We start from the raw sequence: 26972 nt of genomic DNA, 5'->3' as shown, positions 1-26972 counted from the left end.
ATTAAAGCATAATATAGTCCGGGAATGACGATAGGTGGGGTTAACATTCATTAAAATGAAAAATATATACAATGTTATTTATTATTAAGACGCTCTTAAACCACACAGATTGGAAAAAACAAATTAGTTTCTCTTGATATTTGTAACGCTTTTTTCAACATTTGCAAGCACAATACCATCACTGAATTGTTAGCCGGAGGCTTTTAAATTTTCTATACAAATCCGTTATCGCACCATAAGTGGGGACTAAGAGAGAACGGATCTTCACCCTCTGGAAACCATTGCTAAACTACTAAAAGGAAAAATTTAGTAGTTTATCAGTATTGTTCATAGAGTTAAGGCTTTCTTTCCTTGAGTATAAAAAGAAGCTAATTTGTTTCTTTTTTTTTTTTTCCAATCCACGTGGTATACAAGTGTATTTATATATTTTCACCTTAAATTAAGACGGGCGTTTATTGATTGATACTCTTCTCCTGATATAATACTGAACTGTTAACACTGTTTTGTCTGTTATGTTACAAGCTCCTTGAAATGCTATCAGGTGAATTTTTAAATTTTAAATTATACAATTATAATGGTTTGCATTAATGAGAATATTCATTTTTTGGGACATCATCCCGGCTGCATGCAAATTTCTTTAAAATAGCGAAGGTTCTTGATTATTATACTTACCAACACATTTTCCATTACGTAGCGTAAATCCAACTTGACATCTCTTAACAACAGGTATTCTCGAATTTTCTGAGTCATCACTCAAACACTTGTAACTACCAACTGTGTTAACGCAGTTTCCTTTACAAGTCTGAGATATTTCTGGAATTTCGCATTCATTATAATCTAGAAATAGAATGATGATAGTAAAAGAGATCAGCTTATGAAGATTGAGCACTTATTACTGAATATAGTATATTTAAAAGCAAATTAATTAGTGAAGCCAGTCTGCTTTTATGCATGTTAAGAAATTATATAATTCGTCATATAATGACGAGAAAAATGAGTATGTAAATCCGCCCTACGACGGATTTACATACTCAAATGCAAATTCTTGCAGTCTTGCAAATTCCTCTAACCCGCTGACTTGGAATATAATTAGAATTTATTTATTTATTTTATTTTATTTTTTGTCTGAATACAAATTCCTTCATAATTTTCCATACACTCCCTATGGATATTTTCGCCATGCAACCCTTTATATCTACTTCAAGGAAAAATTATATAGTATTATTTTTAAGTTGAAATATTTTCTCTGAAAGTTCTACGTCTGTCATTTATACCACATAGACTGAAAAAAAGTCACAAATCCTTAAAATATAAAACTTAATAAAAATTTAGAGCTAAAAGCTCTATTGAGTTCTTCAAGAATATTGAAACTAACTTTAAATATCTCAACATTTTTTTAAAGACATTCGGTAATGATTTTGTATCCAGTTCTGTATAATGCCCATTTGAATTATCTGGGTTTCAGTGTGATTCCATGGCGCTAATGCCGTTATATACACTATTAATAAATTTGGTGACTGAACTGGTTGACAATTATTCATGCGAGCTGATATATAAATCCGTATTTTTTTTTTTTTTTTTTTTTGTTTGTTTTATATGACCTGTGTTCTCTTTCAGCACTGTGCTCCTCTTTGCAGAAAGGCAGCCTCCCAAGCAGATTCCACGATGCTGTTTCACTTGATAACCTCATAGCCACAATATTTTTTTTTTTTTTTTGGCTGGTGCAGCATAAGCCATAGGCTTTCTTGCACCATACGGCCGTTACTAATACTAATACTAATATGATATGCCTGCTCTCATTACAAAAGATCTGTTGGCTGGGATGGGGAAAGCATTCTGTTGCTATCCAGTGGTATATCATTGAAATAGTGTAAATAATCATACATAGCATCGTGTATAATTCGTAATTACTAAATGGATTTGTGTAAAGAAACTGCAGTAGTTTGAATTATATATTCATACACAGACATTGGGCAAAATATTAGTAACTCGTGGTATTTAGGGCATATAACAGATTGAGCACGTGTACCTTACACACTTGTTTCCTTAGATCACTAAAATGAGCGTATAAGGTTAATCCGTTTCCTCTATTTAGTTATATAATATCGGTGTAAATACACCATAGTTAACCCATAGATTTGAGCTACGATTGTAGCGTAGAAGGCATCGTTTTAATTGTATCTCATAATATGGTTGCCTTCACAACAAGATAGCTACTATTGAATTACTTCAAATAAATAACGCTTCTCTAGTAGAGAAGACTACTGTTATTTATTTTCAGCGTACCACCACCCAGACGATCGTTTGTGAATTTAATGTGAAAAAAACCCATTGGACCAGATCTATTCAAACCATTGTCCCTATTAGACTTAGAAAAGCAAAAAGGTAGAGGGAAAGTAATAGTAAGAGTGGAAGAGGAAAAAAAAACGTCGTCGAAGAATGAAAGGGACAGTAACTCTTCAACTCACACCACTCAAAAACTCATAAATTCCTCCAATAGGTAACGCTTCCCCAGTAGAGAAGACTGTTGTTACCCATTCTCGGAAACTCCGTGACTACCAGGCTCCCCCCGACGATCGTTTGTGAATTTAATGTGAAAAAAACCCATTGGACCAGATCTATTAAACCAAACAAATGAATTATATCATTCAAACCTAAATCATAAAATCTAAATCTAGACGATCGTCTCAAAGCTATTGTAAATTAAAGGTGAAAGACCCAGAGCTATTTAACCAAACAAATTGAGTTATAAAATTCAAACCTATATCATGGAACTGTTTTGATGAGAACCTAAGACGTCTGGATTTAATCGAGAAAACTGAATTTTGTAATAAACGAAAAAGAAACCCAGGTGCTGCTTTTTTTTTTTTTTTTTTTTTCCCCGCAAATAACTAGAACCAGTACTTTAGATGAACATCATCTCCAACCAAACTGCACAAAAGAGGTGGCTCTCCCCACCTTTTCAGAAACTTATCAGTCCCTAAACGCCATTTTTCCAATTGTAAAAACCTTTGCATGGAAGCAGACATTGTTTGTTTCAAGTCCCAAAGAGATCCCCTGAAAGTCCCGAACCTTTTCCGTTTTCGGAGCTTCCACACATGATATTTTGCCTCTGTAATTAAAAATATGGTGAACATTTTTTTCTTGCCCAAGAGATGATCGAATTGCAAGTAAATTACCTCCTCCAACGTGAACTGTCTTATCCTTAAAAATCGACAAATTCTCTTCCAAACTTCCTGCGCGAATCGACAGTAATAAAATAAATGGTACACTGTTTCATTTTCGGTACAAAATTCGCATAATCTGTTGCCTGTCTGACTAAATCTATACGTGATATCGTTCACCGGTATATTTCCATAACCAACCCTCCACGAAAAATCAATACGTGATGGGTAATTTCCGCCAATTTTTAAAAAACAACTGTGCATTAAGGTTTCCTAAATTTGGTTTTTCTGGATTTTCCGAGTTAAACAGTGCCCAGTAGAGATGTTTTAAACCACTCTTAAAAGGATCTATGTCTTTCTCTCTGAACTGTGTGCACATATCCCGAATTTTTTTGTAATATTTAGGAATTGTCTCTGCTTTAGGCCCTAAATAAGCGCCTCCTTTAATTAAGGCTGTATTGAATCCCATAAAATATTTTATCAGTACCGCTACTAAATGGTTAGATTGCACCATGTTAGCCACATCCAGCAGTCTCTTACAGCTACACCTCAAATTAATTTTTGGAATACTTATTCCCCCCTCTTCCCACGGTAAAAATAAAAATTTCTGCGCTATCTCTTGCCGTTTTCCTCCCCATAGAAACTGAAATGTTGGAACGTAAAATCGTCTCATTGTCCTAGCTGTGATTCCTGTTATAAACACCGTGTATAAGATTATAGGAAAAATTACTGTCTTAACGATAATAGATTTGTTCTCAAAGGAAAATTGTCCCACTTCCCACTCTTTTAAACTTTCCCGTATTTTTGTGGTAAGTCTTCCTACAGGTAGCATGGGACTCTCTCTAAATGGAACTCCCAATATTTGGATCGATTTATCTGACTCCACTTCTCGTTGTGGTAAAGGGCGATGTACCCATTCCCCTAACAATGTGATCCTAGTTTTATCTTCGTTTATTTTTAACCCCGACTTCTTACCAAAGGAAGTAACGAGTGACATAAATTCTTCCACCGCATAACTCGTAGTGAGGGTGGCAGTAACATCATCCGCATATGCTATACATTTACACTGTTCTGCCGGCTGTGGCAACGGTATCCCCTGAATAGCCTCAGTTCTGTCTATTCTTCCCAATAGTGGTTCTAGAGCTAACGTAAATAATAAAGGACTAAGCGGACATCCTTGTTTAACTCCCCTTTCAATTTTAATGTTTTTCGAGATTTCTCCATTTATCAAAAGTCGTGTATTACTACGTGTATATAAATTTCTGAGAACTGTAAACAACTGAGATCCTATATTCGTATCTTTAATTGTAGAGAAAAGGTAGTCATGGTCAATTCTATCGAAAGCCTTTTCTAGGTCGATTGCCACTAACGCTAAATTGTAACTTTTCCGTTTCCGATATTCTAATATATCTTTCAATAGCCAAAAGTTATATTCTATCCGCCTCCCCGGTATGCCGTAGCACTGTGTGCTTCTAACTACCTGGGTTACGTCGCGTTTTAACTTAGTTGTCAAAATCTTTGCAAATATTTTGTAGTCACAATTAGCCAAAGTTATAGGTCGCCAGTTAACAATTTTCGTTAAATCCCGTCCATGCTTCGGAATGAAAGTAGTATAGGCACTTAAAAAGCCTTCGGGTACAACCCCTTCCTGAAAGAAATTGTTAAAAACGGCCAAAAGAATAGGCGCTAACAAGTTCCAAAATTTCTTATAAAATTCTACCCCCAAACCATCCGGTCCCGGCGCGCGTCTTAATTTACATGATTTTAGAGCCACAGTTAGATCCCCCATAATTATTTCCCTGTCCTGTAATGCTTTTTGCTCGGGAGTGAATTGTCCAATCGCCCAAATGGAGTTGTCTCTCTCTTTTTTCTGCAAAGCAAACTCTTTTTCATAATAATTTACAAAACTATTCATAATAGTTGACGTTGTTGAATGTGTGTTGTCCTCGTCTTTAATTTCCTGAACCGTTTTGGCTAAATTATTTAGCCTTAGTCTTCTTTGGTAAAACGCAGCTGAAGGAGTATCAGCTTCCCTAAATTTCAGCTGTATTTTCCGCGCTTTTTCTTTCTCTGCTGCCAATATTATACCGTCAATAATCGCTTGTACTTCTACTGTTGCCCTTTCTTCCCCGCACCGTTGGTAAATTCTTTTTTCTTGGAAGAGATCTTTCAGTCTATTTCTGCGTCGTTCGTTTTTGTCCTTAATTTTGGAATAATAAAAAGATTTAGCACTTTCTTTTATTTTCGCCCACATTTCCCATTCATTACCACCTTGCTCTATTATCTGTTTAACAACTGTTGTAAAGTCCCAGTCCTCTCTCTCCAGAACTGCTGGGTTGAGCTTCCAATAGCCTTTTCCCAGACTAACGTTCGTGAATAAATCTCCCTTCCACATTACTGCCATGTGATCTGAAACTTGTCGACCTCCCGCAAAATTCACATGCCGTATCATTGTTATTTTATCCTTCAACTGACTTGTTGCATAAATACGATCTATCCTAGTTCCTATATTATTGGCTATTCTCGTGGTCGCTCGTTTCCCCGGATTTTTTTCCCTCCAAACGTCTACCAAGTCTAATTTAGTACAAACCTCGATTAATTCACGAACCCCCCCCCCCGTACCATGATGCGGGTTGCCCGCCAGAATTTTGTCCATAATGGGGTCAGGAACGCAGTTCCAGTCTCCTGCCATTATAATCCACTGCACCCCCCTCATATAGTTGCCCAGCCCCTGAAACAGAGTTTTCCTTTCTAAAATGGAATTTGGACTATAGACACAGATTAGTCTAATTGTACGCCCCCCATAACTCCAATCCACTGCCACAACCCGACCTTCTGTATCCCTACCTGCCAGTCGTACAGTCCCTAAAATTGGAGGAACCACTACTATTCCCACCCCTGTGGATCGATTTGTCCCAAAACTCCAAAATCCTAACAACCGGTATCTGTTTTGAAACTGCTGGATGTCTGCTAAGCTGGCGAAGTGGGTTTCTTGTAGAAACCAAATCTTCACCCCCAAGTTCATCATAATTTGCCATATCATCAATTGTTTGTTAACCACTCTCAGACCCTGTCGATGTCTCAATAAACTCTTCAATGTATGGCAGACCAGATGGGATTCTTCTACTGTAGGGGTTGTAACTCGGAGTTTTCTTCCGGAGGTAACCTTTGCAACCACTAAAAATAACGCCCGATGGTTCTCCCTCAGCCTCGAATCATCCTTTCTCATTACCGGACATGGTTCTCTAAATGAGAAACTGCATACACTGGGACTCATCGACACTCCCTACTGCTTTTGCGGACAAAGTGAAAGTTGGAAACACTTGCTTCTAGAGTGTGTACATTACAACGATATCAGAAACCGTCTCCGGAATAAGATCCAGGACTTCCCACCATCAGATCTGCATCAACTGATATGTACCCAAAACAACCTCGAAGCCTTCCAGACCTTTGCAGCTGAGGTATTTGCCTGGAGGAGGACACTGATCGTCAGTCACCGACATGGAAATGCCGATCATTAACAATTCCACTGCCAACTGAAAGTCATCCCTTCTACTGACTATTTTTTTTTTTTTTTTTTTTTTTCCTAACCTCCGTTCTGCATTGTTTCCGGGTCCTTCCCTGGAACTAGGAGCAGCTTTGGCTCACCTTTTCTTCTTTCCCACTATGTGCAAGATAGATAACCACTCTCCCATTTTTTTTTCTTTTTTTTTTTTTTCTTTTTTTCTTTTTCATTCTCTCTCTGCTGGCACCCGATTTACATCTTTCTCTTCACTGTAGCCAGGGTGTGGGATTAAAATTATTTATTTATTCCTTAATTATTTTTATTTTTTATTTATTTTTATTTTATTATTATTATTATTTTTTTTTTTATTTATTCTTTTTTATTTTTCCTCAAACCTGCGTTCTGCACTGTTTCCGGGTCCTGCCCTGGAACTAGGAGCAGCCTTGGCTCACCTTTTCTTCTTTCTCCCTCTGTGCAGGATAGTTAACCACTCTCACATTTTTTTATTTATTTTTATTTTTTTTTTCTTTTTCTCTTACTCTCTCTCTGCTGGCACCCCGACTTACATCTTCCTCTTCACTGTGGGATTAAAATTATTTAATTATTCTGTAATTATTATTATTTATTTATTTTATTATTATTTATTTTTTATTTATTATTATTATTTTTTTTTTTTTTCATTTACTTAGCTTCATTTTTTTTTTTTTTTTTTTTTTTTTACTCGTGCTCTGTTCTGACAACTGGGATGTGGACTATCATTGGTGCCAGACAGCTCTCCCTTTTTTAAATTTTATTTATTTATTTTTTTATTATTATTATTTTTATTTTTATTTATTTTTTTTTATCATTATTTATTATTTATTTATTTATTTAATATATTTTCTTTTTCACCACGGGGAACTATTATAATTATTTATTTGTTTATGATTATTTATTTTTTATTTATTTATTTATTTTTTTTTTTTTTGCACCACGGGAAATACATTTTGTCTCTGTTTTTAGTTTATTTAATTTTTATTTTATTTCTTTTTTTTTTCCCTCTCTGGAGTGGGCCCCCAGAGAAATCTGGCCCACCTTTTGGCAACATCAGGTGGTTCAGAGTCTCGTATCGAGACAGTACGTGCTCCATTGGGACTGGCCCACCTTCCCGTGGTGTGGACGAGTACCCAGAATCATCTATCCAGGTGATTGATGCTTCTGGGTAGCCAAGAGGTCAGAACAGAACAACAGAACACACACACAATACACACAAACCGACGTCACACACATCTGGCCCATTTGTAGTGATACTGTTCTTCACAGAGATACGAGGCGGAGTTGAACTCGCGTTCTAGGAGCCGCCCTTTACAAAAACACATGTCCACATGTCCACAGACCCTGTACGTTTAACGACATAAATGTTATTCCTGACATTATGAGCAGAACTTTACTAAAACTTCTGCTAAAGTATTCCTATGTTCGGCATTTAATTTTAATTTGTTACTGGTAAGTAACACAGTGAGATCTCCAACATTTTTGTTTTTAATATTAGAAATAACGAAATCACCCCAGGTGAACTGAATATTAACTACCTGACCCTCCTCGTTTTCATTCCAAAGAAAATTCGGTTCTCCTCGAGTTTTAACAATTTCCGCCAAGCTTCGCCTATATTCCCTGTATTCTTTTGTGTTTCCTACTACATTTAACCATTCTATCCCTTCGTATTTCCTCGTTTGTATGCCATCTGAATCCGAATCAGACCCGGAAAGTGTTTTGCAATCTTTCTTACCGCCTGACAAAATTGATAAATCTTCCCCCTCTATTTGTTTTTTTTTTTAGTCTCTTCTTGAATTTCCTCTGTTCCCCCTTTTGCTCTTTTAGTTTTACCGCATATTTCTTCCTTCTCCCCCCGTTTATGTACATTTCGTACTGAATTTTCCGCTTCCATATCCTCTATTAGTTCTACATTTTCCGATTGTGTTGGCGATATATCGTACTCTATTGTAAACGTTGGTGTGATTTCTTTAATCTGCGTCTCACCCCTCTGTGCTCCTATAGTTTCCTCACTCTTAGCGTTAGGCATGTCCCTTGGTGGCTCGCTCGCTTTCTGCTGTCCTCCCCCACCAGCAACTCTTTCGGCAAAGGTGCGTTCCGGGCATTGAATGAATTTATGCGTGGAAGCTCCGCATTTTTTACAATTATTAAGGCAATTGGCCGTAATATGACCGGTGCCATTACAATTAAAACAACGTGATTTTTGGCATTCTGCTCCCAAATGGTCTTTACCTCCACACCTCAAACAAACTTTTTGAACTCCTGGGTAATTTATTAGTAACCTATGACCCATCAAATCGATGATGTTTGGCACGGGCGTTTTCATGTCTATATGTATTTGCACCGTACCTGTTTCCACGCCTGGCCATTCCTCATATTCTTTTCTATGAATCTTAACCACCTTACCAAACTTGTTAAAAAAACTCTCGACAGGACTGTTAGACATTTCTACCGGAAACCTGTCAATAGTAACCACTTTGCGTATGTTACCAATTTGAACAGGTTTGATCATTACGTTTCTAATAGAAAACCCTTTCAAGACCTTTTCTCTTGCCTCTATTGTTTTCAAGACCAACTGATATTTCTGCCTCGGTAAAGGAGTTAATCCTTTTATCTCGTGAACCGAAACAACCTGAGTCACTCCTTGCATTACCTCTCTAATTGGACAAACCTCTGTAGTCTGAAACTCCACTGTTCTTTCTCTAAAGAAGAACTGTGCCATAATTAATCTCGGTTCCTTAAGGAAAAATGAAAAAATCCCGTGTCCTGCCCGACACCAGCAAAACGAGAAAAAAAATATCTAACTTGGCAGAAATAAATTTCACAGAAATGTAAAACAAAAGAAAATCAATCACTTACTACCCTCCGAAAGGAGGTTCCCCACAAAAGGGGGTAACCTAAACTGAAAGGACCGCCGCTAACCTCTTGATACGATCGGACGCTTTCCTCAACCTTCAGAACGAGTAGAACCAAAGAACGAAACAATTCACAAACTAGACGATCGTTTCGAAGCTTTTTGGCTTCGTCATCAGTGGGCGGGTAGGTAATACAACATGCCATCTCAGTTGCGAAGTTATATCCACATTATGAGAGATGCCAGAAGGGTGTGGTGGTAATGTATTTGGAAAATTAAATGCACTAGGCATAATCCTTATGGGTTTTGATAATTAACTATATAATATCGGTGTAAATACACCATAGTTAACCCATAGATTTGAGCTACGATTGTAGCGTAGAAGGCATCGTTTTAATTGTATCTCATAATGTGGTTGCCTTCACAACAAGATAGCTACTATTGAATTACTTCAAATAAATAACGCTTCTCTAGTAGAGAAGACTCAATCAGTCTGGGTGGTGCCTGATAATCACGGAGTTTCCGAGAATGGGTAACAACAGTCTTCTCTACTGGGGAAGCGTTACCTATTGGAGGAATTTATGAGTTTTTGAGTGGTGTGAGTTGAAGAGTTACTGTCCCTTTCATTCTTCGACGACGTTTTTTTCCCTCTTCTACTATTACTTTTCCTCCACCTTTTTGCTTTTCTAAGTCTAATAGGGACAATGGTTTGAATAGATCTGGTCCAATGGTTTTTTTTTCACATTAAATTCACAAACGATCGTCTGGGTGGTGGTACGCTGAAAATAAATAACAGTAGTCTTCTCTACTAGAGAAGCGTTATTTATTTGAAGTAATTCAATAGTAGCTATCTTGTTGTGAAGGCAACCACATTATGAGATACAATTAAAATGATGCCTTCTACGCTACAATCGTAGCTCAAATCTATGGGTTAACTATGGTGTATTTACACCGATATTATATAGTTAATTATCAAAACCCATAAGGATTATGCCTAGTGCATTTAATTTTCCAAATACATTACCTCTATTTAGTATACCAGCTTTGAGTGATGAAGCAAAGGTTTTCACCGTGAAACACGGGACTCATAAAAGATATTAGAAAGTGACATTTTCTGTTTGCTGGTGTAAAAACCCGAGTTTCCGGGAGAAAAAAAACATGCTACCCTCGTTTGAGACCGACTAACTCAGCCACGTTGTGAAAAAGGCGCATAAAAATTCCGTACGTCATCGAAGAGACTCGAACACTGGTCTTTTCCACCCGGTGGGGAGAGGACGTCGATTCTACCAGCTGTGCTACCAACGAATACCCCCGCATCTTGTACTTTGACAGGGCAGTGCACGATTGAATATTTAATTGCCTTGGTGAAATCTGTGTTTTACAGTATAAGACACTTTTCTTAAATTTAATGATAAAAGCATGGTCCTGCAGATGAAAACTTTTTTATATATAAGAATCTCAAAATTTTCTACTTACCTATGCATGTTTTGTCATCGTCCGCTAGTTTATATCCATGTTTACACAGACAGAATGCTGTTCCATGCACGTTGCGACATACATCCGAACACCCGAAGTTATCCTCCTCACATTCATTAATATCTACAAGCGAATGAAAAAAAAATCCTTTAATCGGAATACTCATCTCAGAATGCAGCTGTACGTTGAAATAGTAATATAAAATATAAAGTTATAGTAAAATATAACTTTTAATTTATAGAGGGTTCCCACATTTTTTAGCTGCCGATCAGCTTCTCAGATCAATATATTTTTTCTTATTATTTTTTATATACCTTACAGTATCCCCAGTCAGAAGAAGAAAGTACAGTAAACATGGAAATATATATAATTAAGAATAATAAGTACAAATACATAAATCAAATAAATAAAAGTACATAATACTAGTAAAGAAAAATGCATAACTGAATCATCAATGTAAAAATAGTTTAAGATTCATTTCAGTATTATTTTGTCTTGTGTATATGTAACAGATCCACTTTTATATATTCAAATTAAAAGAAATAGTTTTTTTTAAAACACTTAATAACTTCTTTTTGAAATTATTAAAATTAACAAAACTGTAAGCCTGAGGATTTTATAATCGCATAACTCTGTTAAAGAATTGTTAATGCAGAAAATTCGTTTTAGATTTGCGCAGCTTAAATGGGCCAGTTTTCCGATATACAATAGTACATTTGGGAACAGTCGAAGTTAACCGATTTCAATATTAGATTATTTTCAAGTTGAGCATTAACTATTTTAAAAAGAATTTAGATATCCAAAAAAAAAAAAAAAAAAAAAAAAAAAAAAATTTTTTCTGCGATTTTGAAAATTCATCCGTGCAAATCTGTGCCATCTTTGTGTTGATAATTAACGTAAAATATAATTTTAATTAATATCAGAGTTATCTGGAGAAATTATGATGGGTTTGTTCAATTAGAAATATGCTACTCTGTTCATTCATAAGGATTTCAAATTAGCGAATTAAATTCCACGATTGGTAATACATTCATTTTATAGATTTTTACTAAGAAGTTATATTCAATTCGGATTATTAAAGTTCCAACGCATTATTTTAAGATTATTCTTCAAGCTATCTTCCAGTTTACTAACAAATGGCATAAATATGATTTTTGAGAGTACTAATGTAATAGGGTGTACCTCCTAGATATCATATGATTTTTTTTTTTATATCAAAGTGGTTTCAAGTTTATAATCAAATATTAGAATGTTAAGTTCGTAAATGTTATAATAAGAAATTATGGTGATTTAGCTGGATTGATTATTAAGTTCATTACTTTTTATCCATGTTTACAATATCTTTAAACATTTGTTGAGTAGCAAGCAGTTTCTGTATGTGTGAATGATGTCGATTTTTATATCATCAGCATACGTTAGTATTTTAATTTCAGGCTCTTTCATCTTTTATGGGAGTTGAGCTGATTATTCGGTTTAATAATAATAAAAACAATTTTCTAAAAATTTTTAGCCAGTTTAGTATTAAACAATGTATTCTATAATAATAAAATTTAGCTACTAAGAGGCCATGATTGATTGAGAAAAAAGTTTTGGTTATATCTAAATAAACAACTTATTGCCATAATCTTTATCAGATTATCTTAAGATCTGTATCAAAAATGATAGATTTGATAGAATTGACCTCGCCCTTAGGAAACCGCGTGAGCCTCATGAAATAAGTTTGAAGGAAAAATAGATCAAATTTGACCAAAAAATTGGTCAAATAATATATTCTCTGTTATTTTGGCAAAAATGCTGATGAGACATGTCGGACGATAGTTTTTGGTACTAATTTTTCTCCTTCTTTAAATATTGGCACCGAAAACCCTGAACAGGAACTCTTTCTGAAGAGTTCCTGTTCTAATGAAAAGTTAATTAAATATAGTAATTGAGCAAAAAGAAGTAGGAAACAGTGCTTCCAAAAAAGCGGTTGTGACATTGTCAGGCCGACTATAACATTGCATTAGTAAGTGAGATATAGTCAATTTTAATCTTTCTTAAGAGAATCTCCAATTCTTACAAGAAGTTAAGTTTATAGTAGTAGTAGTTTGTAAATTCCATTAAAGATGAACATTATTCCTGTTTGTGTTTCCTATCTTGTTTTAAGAGCTGTCGATAAAAAGAGCAGAAACGATTTAATTTAATTTTTTTTATTTATTTATTTATTTAATTTCTTGAATTTGGAGGTTCTTAATGTATTTCGGTAAAATGTTTTTGGTTAAGTTTCTGAGTCCTTTTAAATGAGTGTAATCTATTATGTTAATAAGTCTTTTAGGTTTCGTATCTCTTTCTTTCAGGTGATCAATCCTACTAGTATTTTGTAAAACCAGCAAGGAAATTTGTATGGTTTGTGATTCTTCGGTACCGGTACTTTTTACTCAATTATATATTGTGAATTATCACAATAGAATTGTGTTCACTTCCTATTTCGTGCACCACCAGTAAGGCGATCACCCATGTTTAAGAACGACTGCTGTAGCATATTAATAAGATTGAAAGTGAGGTTCTCTATTACATTTTGAGATGTTTGTATCATTATCTTGACTGGGTGAATAGAACTTTAACTCTTTAGTTGGCAGATTTGTAGACATCAAATCATTTAAGATAGAATTTAATTTTTGCCAAATTTAATGATATTTTATTACCATTGTGCTAATATAAGTTATTGAAAATGGATGTGATGAAGTTTACCTTCACAGGAGTGCTTGTCAGCAGACAGTTTAGTTCCTTTTCTGGTACAGGAACACGTGTAACTTCCATTAGTGTTCTGGCACTTATCTTCACACGGACCATGATTGTTGTTTGGCAGACACTCGTTGATATCTAGAGAGAGGGAAAAAAAAAAAAAAAACTCTATTCGCGTCATCTAGTTCAGTTTCTGTTTACATTTCTTAAATAAGCTTCCAAAGGATTTAGAAGTGACTTAGACGAGTGGTCAGGGGCGAGAGTGCAATAGCACACGCTCTTTGAGTGGACCGTGGTTTAAGCCCATGACTACTAAACACGATTGTATTCGTAATTTATTGTAAACTCCTCTGATCGAGTGGTCGTTAGTTAGTTAGTTATTTGGGTTTTTAGGAGCATTAGCAACTAAGGCCATATTACTCCAGGATATGCGGTGGTCATTCCCTGACCTTTCCGCATCCTCCGCATTTGGTGGTCACGGGCTCGAACCCCGGTCTAATCAACAAGCGTGTGCTACGCACTGCTGCTCCTTCCCACCTGGCTACGGAGGCGCCTAGTGGTCGTGTTGGAGTATAAACAAAAATATTTTTTAGGCACGTTCGTAGTGAAGGAATGTAATTATTATTCAAATAAACAGATATAAAGACGAAAACCTACGTGAATGTTCATTTTTACTAGGAAGTCGATACCATTCATTTAGAACAGTAATAAATGCTGTCGAAAGATTCGATTGACCATTTGCTTCATGTCGTCACCTGAATGGAACTATTGTTCTTTTAAAAAAGCTAAAGATGTGTGAGTCACAAGGTGCTACTTTAGGACTGTAAGGAGTGGTGTTTCAGTACCTTTTATCGAAAACTGGTTTGGGGTTTACCAAATAGGGATGGCGGCGTGTCTAGGAAGTCGATACCATTCATTTAGAACAGTAATAAATGCTGTCGAAAAATTCCATTGACCATTTGCTTCATGTCGTCGCCTGAATGGAACTATTGTTCTTTCAAGAAAGCTAAAGATGTGTGAGTCACAAGGCGATACTTTAGGACTGCAAGGAGTGGTGTTTCAATACCTTTTATCGAAAACTGATTTGGGGTTTACCAAATAGGGATGGCGGCGTGTAAGCTGGACAGATTTTGTAGTATCTTTGAATGCAATTTGTTGCACCATTCTGATGAACTGCAGTGAACAGCTGTCTATGACTCTCAAGAAACACGTCAAACTCACTTTACTTGCACTTGGCATACACTGTGAATGCAGTAGCAGTGGTAGCAGTAGCAGTGGCAGTGGCATTTGATGCAAGAATGCGTTGCAGGAAAGGGGGGGGGGGGTGATTTTTCTAGCATGCTCATGCACTCATACGCCATAACAGAACAGTTTGGTTAGAAAAGGTCTCCTTCTGCTACCCATTTGGCCATTCCACTCCGAAAGTCTTTTCAAAATTGTGTGAAAGTGCTTTTCTAGACAGCACTCCTAATAAAACTTCTTCATACGCTAAATGTCGGTATGTTTGTTTCCTTCTGTCAAGGGAGAAAAATATTGAAATATTTTTCGATAATATTGAAAAATTGGTACTGGAAATTTGAAAATTTCCAGTACCAATTACATTTTAAAAATGTATTTTAAAAATTGTTCTGTTCATACTCCAGCACCACCACGTGGGTAAAGGTAGTTTACAGTTAATTACTTTTAAAGAATTTTATCGTTATACTGTACCTTGTTTAGCGGTCATTTGTGCTCGAACGACAGTCTGCCCAAACGCATGCATTGTAGTACTTTAAAGAGACCACTCGTTTACGTTAGGGCTTATACATAATTTAGAAAGTGCATAGCGAAAAAAAAACGAAACATCGTTTATACTAAAAACTACAAAAAATTGTTCCTTAAATTTTGAACGTATATTTGCTAATGCAATTGATAAGCTAAGCTTGTCTGTTATTTATTTATTTTTTAATTTAGTTCCAGTGGCGAATTAATAAGTTCCCTCATTTTCAAATTTTTTTTCAAGTTGAAGGGCAAAAACAGACTTTGGATTTTCATAGTGTTTTTAGTTGTTTTAATTCTTCAGAATTGGCCTTTCCCGGCTGTGGTATGAAATCGATACCTTGTAGTTAAAATAATATTTTCTAAAATTTCTTATGAAATACACACACACACACACACACACACACACACAGAGAAACCGTCCATTGTCCTCTTTGATGTTTCGCGTAAATTATTATTTTTTTTTTATTTCAAATTTCACTACGGCTAAACTGTAATTTATTATTCTGTTAATTGGTTAAAATTTTCATACACTGTTTTTGACGTATGAGGTCGGACTATCGTTTATAGACTTCTGATACACGGCTAATGGACCGTTATTAGCATAATTGAATACTGTACTTGCTCGTTAAAAATGGAGTTTAAATGTTTCCATAGATTTTCAAATCGCTAAAATTGTTGTTGATTTACTAGAGTGACTACAGTCTCACATGGTATATCTCGAAGACCTGCGAACTCGGGCCAAAATATAGTCCCAGAAGTTAATTATCGTGGCACGAAAGTCCTTATTTTTAATTCTCAAAAAAAATCAAGAGATGTCTTGAAAGAGTGAAAGCAGACCACTCTTTTAAGACTTTCGATTATTATTAGTCATATGGTGCAAGGAAGCCTGAGGCTTATGCTGCACCAGACAAAAAAAAAATTCTCAATTACCCTGAGAGAGAGAGAGAGAGAGCGCGCATACGTACCGGTAAATTTTAAATAATGAGTACTAATATAACTCCTTTCCCCATAAAGGAAAAGTTTTCTTCCAGTTTCGCTGCTTTCAAAATGTCACATCTTTTTGATTTTAGTTAATGTTAAAAAAATAATGGCATCTCATCCTACATAATTAATTTAACTCTGTTAATGGTAATCTAGACTTTTTATATATTTTGATATACCAAACTTACCATAGCAGCTTTTTCTGTCTGATCCTATCCTGTAGCCAGCTGGACACGTACAGAAATGGAAACCTTTTCTGTTATTACAGATTCCTTTACATCCACCGTTATCTTGGTCGCATTCATTAATATCTGAAAGAAAAATAGTGTTTTCAATAATTAATGACAGTGTTCGGACATGTCAAGAAATGAAGGGAGGAGGAGAATAGAAATGGATTACCGTGCTTTAGATATATCTCACAGACAGTAAAGTAGGAAAGAGCATGTTATGTAAGAATTAGTGTACCCTAATCATCTTACCATCGCAAGTTTTTTCATCTTCTGAAAGCTGGTAGCCACGCCTACAGAAACATTTAACTTCACCTTTGATTAATATGCACTGGTGACTACATCCACCGTTGTCCACTAAACATGACTGCCTTTGTTGCTTATCATCCCCAAGATAAGAATGTTTCTTTACGGACGTTGCAGCTCCAGAATGAGAATACTCTCCACCTGTCCCTGTAATAATATTTTGAAATTTCTTCATCCAGGATTGTACAAAGCTAGCAGACATTTAATATTAGCTCATTACTATGATTAAATTAAGAAAAATAGACAAAAGACTTCAATATTTTCTTATATCAGAAAGAGGTAGTGTTCCAGTTACCTATACAAGTTTTCTTATCTTCTGCAAGACGATATCCTCCTCTACAGTAACAATGGATATTACCATTGTACTTGGCACACATCTGCTGACATCCACCATTATTAACCGAACAAGAAGGTGTTCTTTTCTCCGAACCTTGGGAGCGAGAAGGAGAGTAGGTTGGCGAGAGGTGTCCCAAATGCGAATTCCTTTGAGACTGATGTCCTATAACAAAGGTGGTCCAAAGTGTTTAAGCGTGAAATCATCATGAAAATTTCATATACATTACGCTCCGTAATGGGTTGTTAATATCTGGCTTTTGAGCACATTAAGGTTCACTCTGAAGTTGTCGTTCAAAAAGTTTGATTACAGATATATACATTCGTCACCAAAAAGTGTATGATAAAGCTAAAACAATCATTTTGTTTTTATAGTACTGATGGGCGCCGGCAGCATGATGAAAGTGCACCACTTTTGGATGCCGAAGTAATTCACAATTTTTAATATTTTCATTAATTTATTGAAACATTAAAACAATACAAATTCTACAAAAAAAAATAATAAAAAAATATTAATTCAAATAATTTATCAAAACAAGAACAAAATTAAAATAAAAATTGCAACCTTCTCTGCGAATATAGTTTGATATAAGTTGTGTTCATAAAATCTTCATTGCTAATGACGAAATTTCGCGCCTTTTTCTCTCTGCCCGAATGCGCTCACAGTCTGCGCAGTACTTTCTCCCGCCGATCACGAAACGTTGGCTCGGCTGTACACGTAAATCAGTCAACTTAACATATTGCATGTTTCGAAAATCTGGTGAACAAAATATTTATTCCCACATGCACCACCTTCAGTCTGCGCGGTAGCACAGCGGTATCGTCACCGTCGTCCCCACACCGGGTGGAAAAGGCCCGGGTTCGAATACCGTCGATGACACGAGGAACTTTTATGGGCTTTTTTAATTCCGTTGTTGAGTTAGTCAGTCTCAGGCGTAGATAGCAAGGTTTTTCATCCAAAAAAACAGCTAAATCGATCAGAGAACACACGCAATTTGCAGACACAATACACATGGGTATGTAATAACTTACCGGGTGACCCTAATGTAATACAGTAGAACGTCGATTATCCGAACTAACTGGGACCAAGGTTGGTTCGGTTAATCAAATAGTTCGGATAATCAAACATATATCAGAATACTCAGTTTATACTAAATAGAGTGTAACTAGGCCTACAATTAAATTATTGTATACAAGGTTATTACTACTGTATTTTGAAATATGAAGTATTATAAAAAATAATTGATTTAGGAAACGGTTTGTAAATAATAACCAAAACGTTTTGAAGAAACGATGTATATTATATTTATTTTGAACTTACCTAATTGTTTTACATGGTTTCAACTATAAATCACACTTTTTTTTTTTTACATAAAGAGAAATAAACAAACACAAGTAATTGCACACAAATAAGAGTATAATGAATCTTTGGAAGGCTTATTTTTTAAAATATATGAAATCTTCAATTTTTCTTTGAATCATGCGAGATTGTCTTTTCTTCGCGGCGAGGTCTCTCATCCTCTTTAGTAGCAGTATCTACGTAGAACTGCATTCAGACTGTTACTCACACCATTCCATTGAAGTTTCTAGCCTGTGAAGGCCTCCACGTGAGTGGGCCCGCTTCCTCTTCTTCTTCGTCATCAGAATCACCTAGGTTAAATTCAACACGTTCTCATTCTGGACTAATGCAACAATTTCTTCTTCAGTTGAAATATGATAACCAGGATCATCAGCATCGTTGTTTAACCATACCTCTGCATCATTTTGCCCACACTCGGAAAACCCCAGAATCCCTTGAAATAAAGTTACAATCTCACCTACGTCTTCATTCAAATCTTGCACATGTGTGATTCGTCTCCTCGGCAGCACCCCAAAGTTTATGCCATGCCTTTTTCAGATTTCTCACCGACAACATGTTCCAGGAATCTGCTAACATGTAGCCACAATCCTTAACGTTGAGCTTCTTTGAAAATTCAACCACGCTCTCTTCATCTCCCTCTAGTAGCAGCAAGCGACGGAAGACTTGCTTTTTTGTACATCTTTTTTAGTTTTTCTATAACATCCTGATCCATTGGCTGCAGCAGGGTTGTAACGTTTTCTGTAAAAACATAGCAATGAAGTTCTCGTCAATTGAATTCATGTTTTCAAGAGGAGGGTGGGATGGTGCATTATCGATAATGAACAGAACTTTACCAGCTTTACTCTCATTTTCTCGATGCCTCTTCATGCTTGGAATAAAATTTTGGCTAAACCAATCCAAAAAAACGGTGGAATTCGTCCAAGCATTTTGCTGTCCTTTATAAGTGCCTGGTAGGCACTTTACACCTTTAAAGCATCTTGGATTCTTGGATTTCCCAATCACCAACAATGGTAAAACATGCTGTTTTCTTGCATTTGCACACATCATAACTGTAACACGCTGTTTGTTAGCTTTGAAACCAGGAGCAGCCATTTCGCGTCGTGACGCAAGTGATTTACGAGGGAGTGACTTCCAATTAAGACCAGTTTCATCTGCATTGTAGACGTCATCCTTGGAAAACCTTCGTCCTCCGCCATTTTCAGAAAAGACTCTTTAAAAGCTTCTGTTTCCGGGACATCACCTGATAAAGCTTCTCCTTGAATTTCAAGCTCCCTTATACTGTGGCGAGATTTGAAAATTTTCAGCCATCCTGTATTGACTTTAAAGTCAGATGGGCTTTTAAACTTTTGATTCAATTGTAACGCTTTTTCGCATAGCAGAGGTCCAGAAATAGGTTTGCCTTGACTTCTCTTTTGTAGAAACCATAAATAAACCATCTTCTAATTTCTCATCACTAGCTTTTTTCATAGACTTCCTTTTTTTAGAGCCATCTTCATTTTGTAACTTTGAAGTAAACTTCAAATTTTCATTTTTTTTTTCTGCTCTTTGTCAGATATGGTTGCTTTACCAACGTTAAAAATCTTAGCAAGAGATACGGTTTCGCCCTTTTCCAGTCTATTAATAATTGTTATCTTGTCTTCTGTTGGCAACACATTACGGTTTCTTTTGCCTGTAGACGCCAGTATTAACACAAAGGGGCAGCAGTATTAAAATTAAAAAGCAAACCGACACAGCATTTCACTTTGAAATAGCCATGAACAAAAACTCGAACATTGAGTGATTAGAAACTTGAATTAGAAAATGATTACAATACTTGTAAACTCCTCTGACCTAGCAGCCGTGCCAGAGTATACGTCTATCGATAAATACAAATCAAAAATTTAATATTAAATTAATGTAAAAGGTGTAGGTCGTCATGAAATATTAAAGATGCATAAGGCGAAAAGCTGAAATGAAACCTAGTGTACGCAATTAAAATAGAAATTGAAATTAAACTAATTTATAACTAGAATGCAACAAAAACGTTATTACGATTACTGAACGTTTCACATCATGAGGAGGTGACAGCAATTCTGAGCAGTGTTTCTTTATGAGAATCTACTCAGAAAATTGCCTTTGATAACAGCAGTTATCACCATTTCCCAGTTGGTATTCATTTCTCATTGCACTTCCACCAACCTCTATAAAACTCTCTAAAAAATATTCGACTACAAATCCAACAAACAAACAAAAAAAAACAGGTGAAATTTTGCCAATGTATAAATTATACACTGCCACTTGAAATTCATACTTCCTACAACTGCGAGCGGATACTGAACTCCTCTTGGTATAACTGGAAATTCACCCATTGAACTGAAATAAACAGCTCATTTGTATTTATAAAATGCTTACATACTGATACATACATACCTTAAGATTTAACCAACTTTAAACTGTCCCTGTTTCCCACCGTGGCCGAGTTAGTTTACCTCGGACGAGGGTGACAAGGTTTTACTCCTAGAAATTCGAGTTATTCGTTCAAGAAAACAGGTTAATTGATTAACGAATTCACGCAATTTGCACACATATTACACTTGGAGTGTATGCTACCGCTCCGGATACTCGATTGATAGCGCATACATTCCTGCTTTGTTTGTCCAATGGGACACACTAAAAATGTTTGTTTGTTAGTTAGTTGTCATGGCAGCTTAATCGGCACGATACATTACCACCCTCGCGCTAGCGCAGTTAGTATAATCACTATCCTCCCCACACCAGGTGGAAAAGACGAGTTAAAATCCTGTCAGTGACGGGAAGAATTTTTATGGGAGGTTTTTTATTTTTTTCTCACAACATGGCGTAGTTAGTCGGTTTCAGGCAAGGGGAACATGTTTTTTCCTTCCTGAAACTCCGGTTGTTTGTTCAGCAAGAAGACAAATTGACCACAGAATACATGCTGTTTACAGACCCAATATGCTGACGCTTCATAGCCTCAGTTATTTTGGCGCTTAACACCACACATACAAGCTACATCTCCACATACAGCTACATCTCCTTCTGCCCTCCTAAGAACCAACTGGCTATGGTTGTGGGATGCACAGCTTATACATTTCAGTTATCTAGCAATATTGTATATAGCAATGATGTATAAAGAAAATGTACTCGTGTTGTTCTTTAATAAAAGTAAATATTAAGGTCATCTATAGCGGTTGGATTATTACGCTGCTCTCATACATACAGAAAGGTTTAGAATCAATTTCCATCGCCAGACCGAAGTAGAACATCTCTCGAGACGACATGAATCTATCTTCAGTAAGGTCGATCAATCTCAGGCAGGGTCCTAAACTAAGGCTTAAATAGGCAAGTTCACCTAAAATACACGCAGCTTACAATGTGATAGGCTCACTACTCATGATTTTAATTGTCTTGGTTCTTACACGATAACAATCCGTCCCAGATTATTAAAGTTAGTACGGTTTTACTTACTAATGCAATGGATAAGCTCGTTTATTTATTTATTCATGTAATTTAGTTCCAGTTGCGAATTAATAAGTTCCCTTAGTTTTAAATTTTGTTTTCAAGTTCGAAGGGCAAAAATAGACTTGGTCTTTTCATAATGTTTATTTGCTTTAATTTTTCAGACTTGTTCTTTTTTTTCACTTTGGTATGAAGTCGATAACTTGTCATAGCTAGTACTATAAGTAAAGATCCTGGCTGTGACAACCTTTATTTATGCTTACAACATTATTTAAACACATCATGGTGTCGTTTTTATAGATTAAAGTTTAAGCTCTCGTGGGTAGCAAAGTAAGTTGGTATAATCACCGTCCTCCCCACACTACACAGTGGAAAAGACCCGAGTTAGAATCTCGTCAATGATGCGAGGAATTTTTATGGGCCTTTTTCTCAATTTTTTTTTTTCACTTAGTTGTTGGCGCATCGGCTTCTGTGGCCATATTGCACCTCCCAAGGTTTTGCATTTTCTACAATGACCCAAGCCCAAGGCGGGATTCGAACCTGCAACCTTTGGGTTGAGGGAGGCACGGGTGCCAACAAACCTATTCAAGGTCATGGAAAACTATTTATCACATAGAAGAGTGGAGATCAATGTAGAATACCATAAGGTTACAAGAGAAGTACACAGAGGCTGTCCGCAAGGGTCGGTGCTGGGACCACTCCTGTGGAATATGGTGTTAGATGAGTTCTTAGTGATGGATCTGGGACCCGTCAGGACACAAGCATTCGCTGATGATCTGATATTGACCGTGGGAGCGGATTCCCGGGCCCAGTTGGAAACCCACGCAAACCAAGCACTGCAGCAACTCCAGCAATGGGCCGCAAAACACCAGCTAACAATTTCACCCACAAAGACCTCTTCAATCCTGCTTAAAGGAACCCTGCAATTGCGACGACCACCGCAAATAAAAATTAACAATGTCACCATTAAGTTTGTAAACCAACTTAAGTACCTAGGCGTGGTACTGGACAACAACCTCTCGTTCCAGCTGCACCTAAAGTACATAAGAAAAAAAATCAGGAGCTATTCTGCACTGGTAGCCAGAGTTACTAGGAAAGATTGGGGACTCAAAAAAAGAGCCCTGACGCTATATTACAGGACAACGTTTCTCCCAGCAATTACTTACGCCTCAGCAATTTGGTTCCCAAAAACTGCACTGGCAGTGAATAGAAGAATTCTGGACATGATCCAAAGGACCATACTCTTAACTACGACGCGTGCGTGTAGTACAGTGAGTACTCTAGCACTACAGGTACTCGCTGGAGCGCTTCCTTTGGACCTGGAGGTCGTTCGCACAGGTCTGCTATACTTGCTATCCGGGGGAGTGGCGGCCACACATCTGGACTACACAACTGACCCAGCGAACAACCTAAAAACGGAAAAAACTAGATTACAGAACCACCTGCTAAAATTATGGCAGAGAAGATGGACGGAGACCACCAAGGGTGAGATAACCAGAAGATATCTACCTGACCTCCAGAAAATCTACCCAAAACAGCCGACCTGGTACTTCCCAGGGTACCATTTGACATCTCTAATAACAGGACACGGACCCTACAATGAGAAGCTGCACGGAGATTCGGACTCACTGAGGACCCAAACTGTACGTGCGGGGAGACAGAAAGCTGGAATCACATAGTGTACGAGTGCCCACAATATGAAGACCTCAGAGGGGTACTTATAACAAAAATAAGATACCTACCAAAAGGATTGGAATCCCATTTCATAGATACTGAGGATGAATATAGAGCATTATCCCAGTTCGCACAAGACCTCTTCATCAGGAGAAGGACATTAATCACCATCTACAATCACTGACATCAAGTACCACTATTGAGACACCAGCCAGCACAATGTAAAGGCTGCAACTAAAGATGAGGGACACAAGCACAAGGACGGAGCTTGCCCCATGAGTAAAGAAACTTGAAACAATAGCTGCCAATAGCCATATGGCGATCTGAAGAGGGCACTCTAGCCCCCTTCACCTTTAAACCTACTTCCCTGGGGGGGAGGGGGGACATTTTCGTCCTCCTCTCCTCTCCACCCTATATCTTCTACTCTGGTGGGACATGGGCATGTCCCACTGAAAACTGGGGCTACCTACTCTATTGGCCCCATATTTCTGTCTTTCTCCCCCCAGCCTTCTGCCTCCCCCCTCTCTATCTATAAGCTAGCGAAAGCCCTACCCAAAAACTTAACATATCTAAATTACCTTACGCCCATAACTTGGCCTAGCAAAACTAAGCGATTCTACCCCTACGTCGACGCGTTTCTGTCTTTTTTTTTTTTTTTTTTTTTTTTTTTTTTTTAAAGGTCCTAGCCGCCGAAATCTCAGGAAATTAAGTGGCAGGACCTGCCAGAGTGAAACAGACTACTGGGTTCCTGGTCTGCCTCCACGGGGCGTAAGTGGGGCAACGTTGGGCCTCAGTAGGGGCCCAGCGGCTAAATGACCAGATGAACAACGGTACAAGGCATCACACATATACAAAGTCCATACACTTTTAAATCTCTGGCTTTTCCAGTCAACTGGTTCACCCACAATGTAAACTACGCGGAGATGGGGGGAACCCCTTGTGCCGTTTGACCCTAAACACACTTACACTAACCTTTGGGTTGCCAGGCAGGCACTTTCCCACTCGGCTAACCCGGTCGGCCCTTTTTCTCAACGTGGCTGAGTTAGTCGGTATGTATCTGGCAAAGATAGCATGGTTTTTCTTTTGAAAACTCTTCTAATTTTTCGTCCAGCAAAGAGACCATAGAACACGCGTAATTTACTGACATGTTATATAAGCCTCAACATGGTATAAGTCGTTACAACTTAATAATTTCGTAATAAATTTAGATAATGTCATATAATCCACTTTGCTTCAATATCGAATAACTGTTATCAAAAATTGGCTGTCAGAATTTATTTATTTTATCTGTTTATTACAGATCACCCCCAGCACAGCCTTTGAGGGCTAGGAAGGTGCGTTATCTATAATTACAATTTCCTGTTTATATACATTTTTCATGTAAAAAATGTAATTTACACCTCCATAAACTCTGTATGTTAATATTTTTCCCTGTTGTGAATGGCTTTACTTTAGTGTACAACAATAATCAGAGATCTGAGCCAAGATCAGATTAAGGGTTTCGATAGCCCTGACCTACAATTTTCCCTCAGAGCTTCCCCCATGACCCGTACACATACGCAATTCCCGCCTTTTTTATATTAATTTAGGATTGACGTTTTCGAGTAATTAAAACTCTGATAATTAAAAAAAAAAACCTTATGGGTATAATCACGAATATATAAACTACTCTACGAGGAGAAGTATTCGGACACCACTACTTTTAGAAAAACAAGTTTCGATGAACAAATGAATAAGGTGTAGGCCAAAATTTGACCCCCTGTCAGTGGCGTAGCTAGGGTAGGATCAGCAGGTACATTGTACCTCCTGACGCTGAAATGTGGTATTGTGGCGCTTTTTTAGAAAGGAAATTGTGCATTTTTTGTGAATTTCAATTGACGCCCTTTTTTGTGAATGTACCTGCTGACAAAAAATCCTGGCTACGCCACTAACCCCTGCGTTAGTGGCATTAATTCATCGTGTAATGCTTCCTATCAGTTCCGTGTAGCAGATAGCAAAAAATTATATTTTGCTTGTTATTTTCATGATTAGCGTAACAATTTTATTTTATATATGTTACTAGAAAATTAAAATTAGTTAATTTGTGTAATAGGACAGCCGACTGTAGAGCAAGCAATTAGAACAGACGAATTAAAAAAAACCCTGAACTTCTTCAAAGAAATGTGGTGATAGGAGCAACGTTGCGGCCATATACAGTATATTCTCCGGACAGAAGAGAAAGTGGGTTGCCTCATGTCACTGTCAGAAACATCGCATATTATTCCACAAAAAGTAGTTGGACACCATCACGTTTGGAAAAACACGAGTTTTAATGAACAAACTAATAAGGTTTAATCCAACTTTTCCAGTGACAGTATCAATTCGTAGCGGGCATTTTCGACCAGTTTTATAGCAGGCAGTAAGGCTTTGTGTCCATTCTTTTCTGACTGCAGTGGCCAGCTCAGCTGTAGAAGGCGTATTGACTACTTCTGATCTGGCACTCCAGTTTATCCCGGTAGTATTCGATCAGATTCAAGTCTGGACCCTGGGTCGATCTGGTTAGTTGTTGGACTTCGTTTTCTTCCAAACCATGTCTTCACACTACTCTCTGTATGTGATAGAGTATTAGCATTCTGGAATACGCAGAGGTTTCCTTAGAACTGACAGAGTGTAAGCACCATGGAATTGTCAACTCGACAATGATGGTTTTTGCACTAAAACTCAGAACTACAAAAAGCAGTCCCACACTATGGCCCCGCCTCCTTGTAACTTCATTATGGGAACATTACTCTGTGTTAGATAATGTTCCTTAGGTATTCATTACATCTACATTCGATCTGAAGTGTTATGCGTAATACGACTTATCGCTCCTCAGGACCTGTTTCCACTGTTCTGTGATCCAAGGATAATGGGTTTGGTACCACTGCAAACGAGTCTGACTTCTGTTGGCGTTATGTACATGATGTGAGAGTGACCATTATAACCATTGTACTACCGCGACAGCTAAGTGGCTAACACATTTTTAAAGTTAATCAGTACATGCGAGAAGTACGTACGAGAGCGAGTCAACTGAAAACGATTATTTTTTTACCATTAATTTGCCGAAAAACCTCCACCGCAGTTAGGAACTTATCCTATC

General features: G+C 37.1%; 1 protein-coding gene across 1 annotated transcript in view; it reads right to left on the bottom strand.

Moving 5' to 3' along the window:
• LOC150090792 (uncharacterized) overlaps positions 1 to 19816 on the bottom strand; it is a 79177-nt gene extending 59361 nt beyond the window's left edge. Inside the window, exons 1-7 of the mRNA XM_090372451.1 lie at positions 19558 to 19816; positions 17327 to 17530; positions 16978 to 17178; positions 16687 to 16809; positions 13763 to 13894; positions 11033 to 11155; positions 673 to 837 (exon numbers count right to left, since the gene is read on the bottom strand). Of these exons, the coding sequence (XP_090228577.1) occupies positions 673 to 837; positions 11033 to 11155; positions 13763 to 13894; positions 16687 to 16809; positions 16978 to 17178; positions 17327 to 17530; positions 19558 to 19816 (1207 nt within the window). The remainder of the gene's footprint in view (positions 1 to 672; positions 838 to 11032; positions 11156 to 13762; positions 13895 to 16686; positions 16810 to 16977; positions 17179 to 17326; positions 17531 to 19557) is intronic.
• Between the last annotated feature and the right edge of the window lie 7156 nt (positions 19817 to 26972).

Source organism: Mastigoproctus giganteus, chromosome 1, assembly GCF_048544385.1.
Source record: "Mastigoproctus giganteus isolate SK-2022 chromosome 1, ASM4854438v1, whole genome shotgun sequence".
Classification (NCBI taxonomy): domain Eukaryota; kingdom Metazoa; phylum Arthropoda; class Arachnida; order Uropygi; family Thelyphonidae; genus Mastigoproctus; species Mastigoproctus giganteus.
This window is presented reverse-complemented; position numbering and strand designations above follow the sequence as displayed.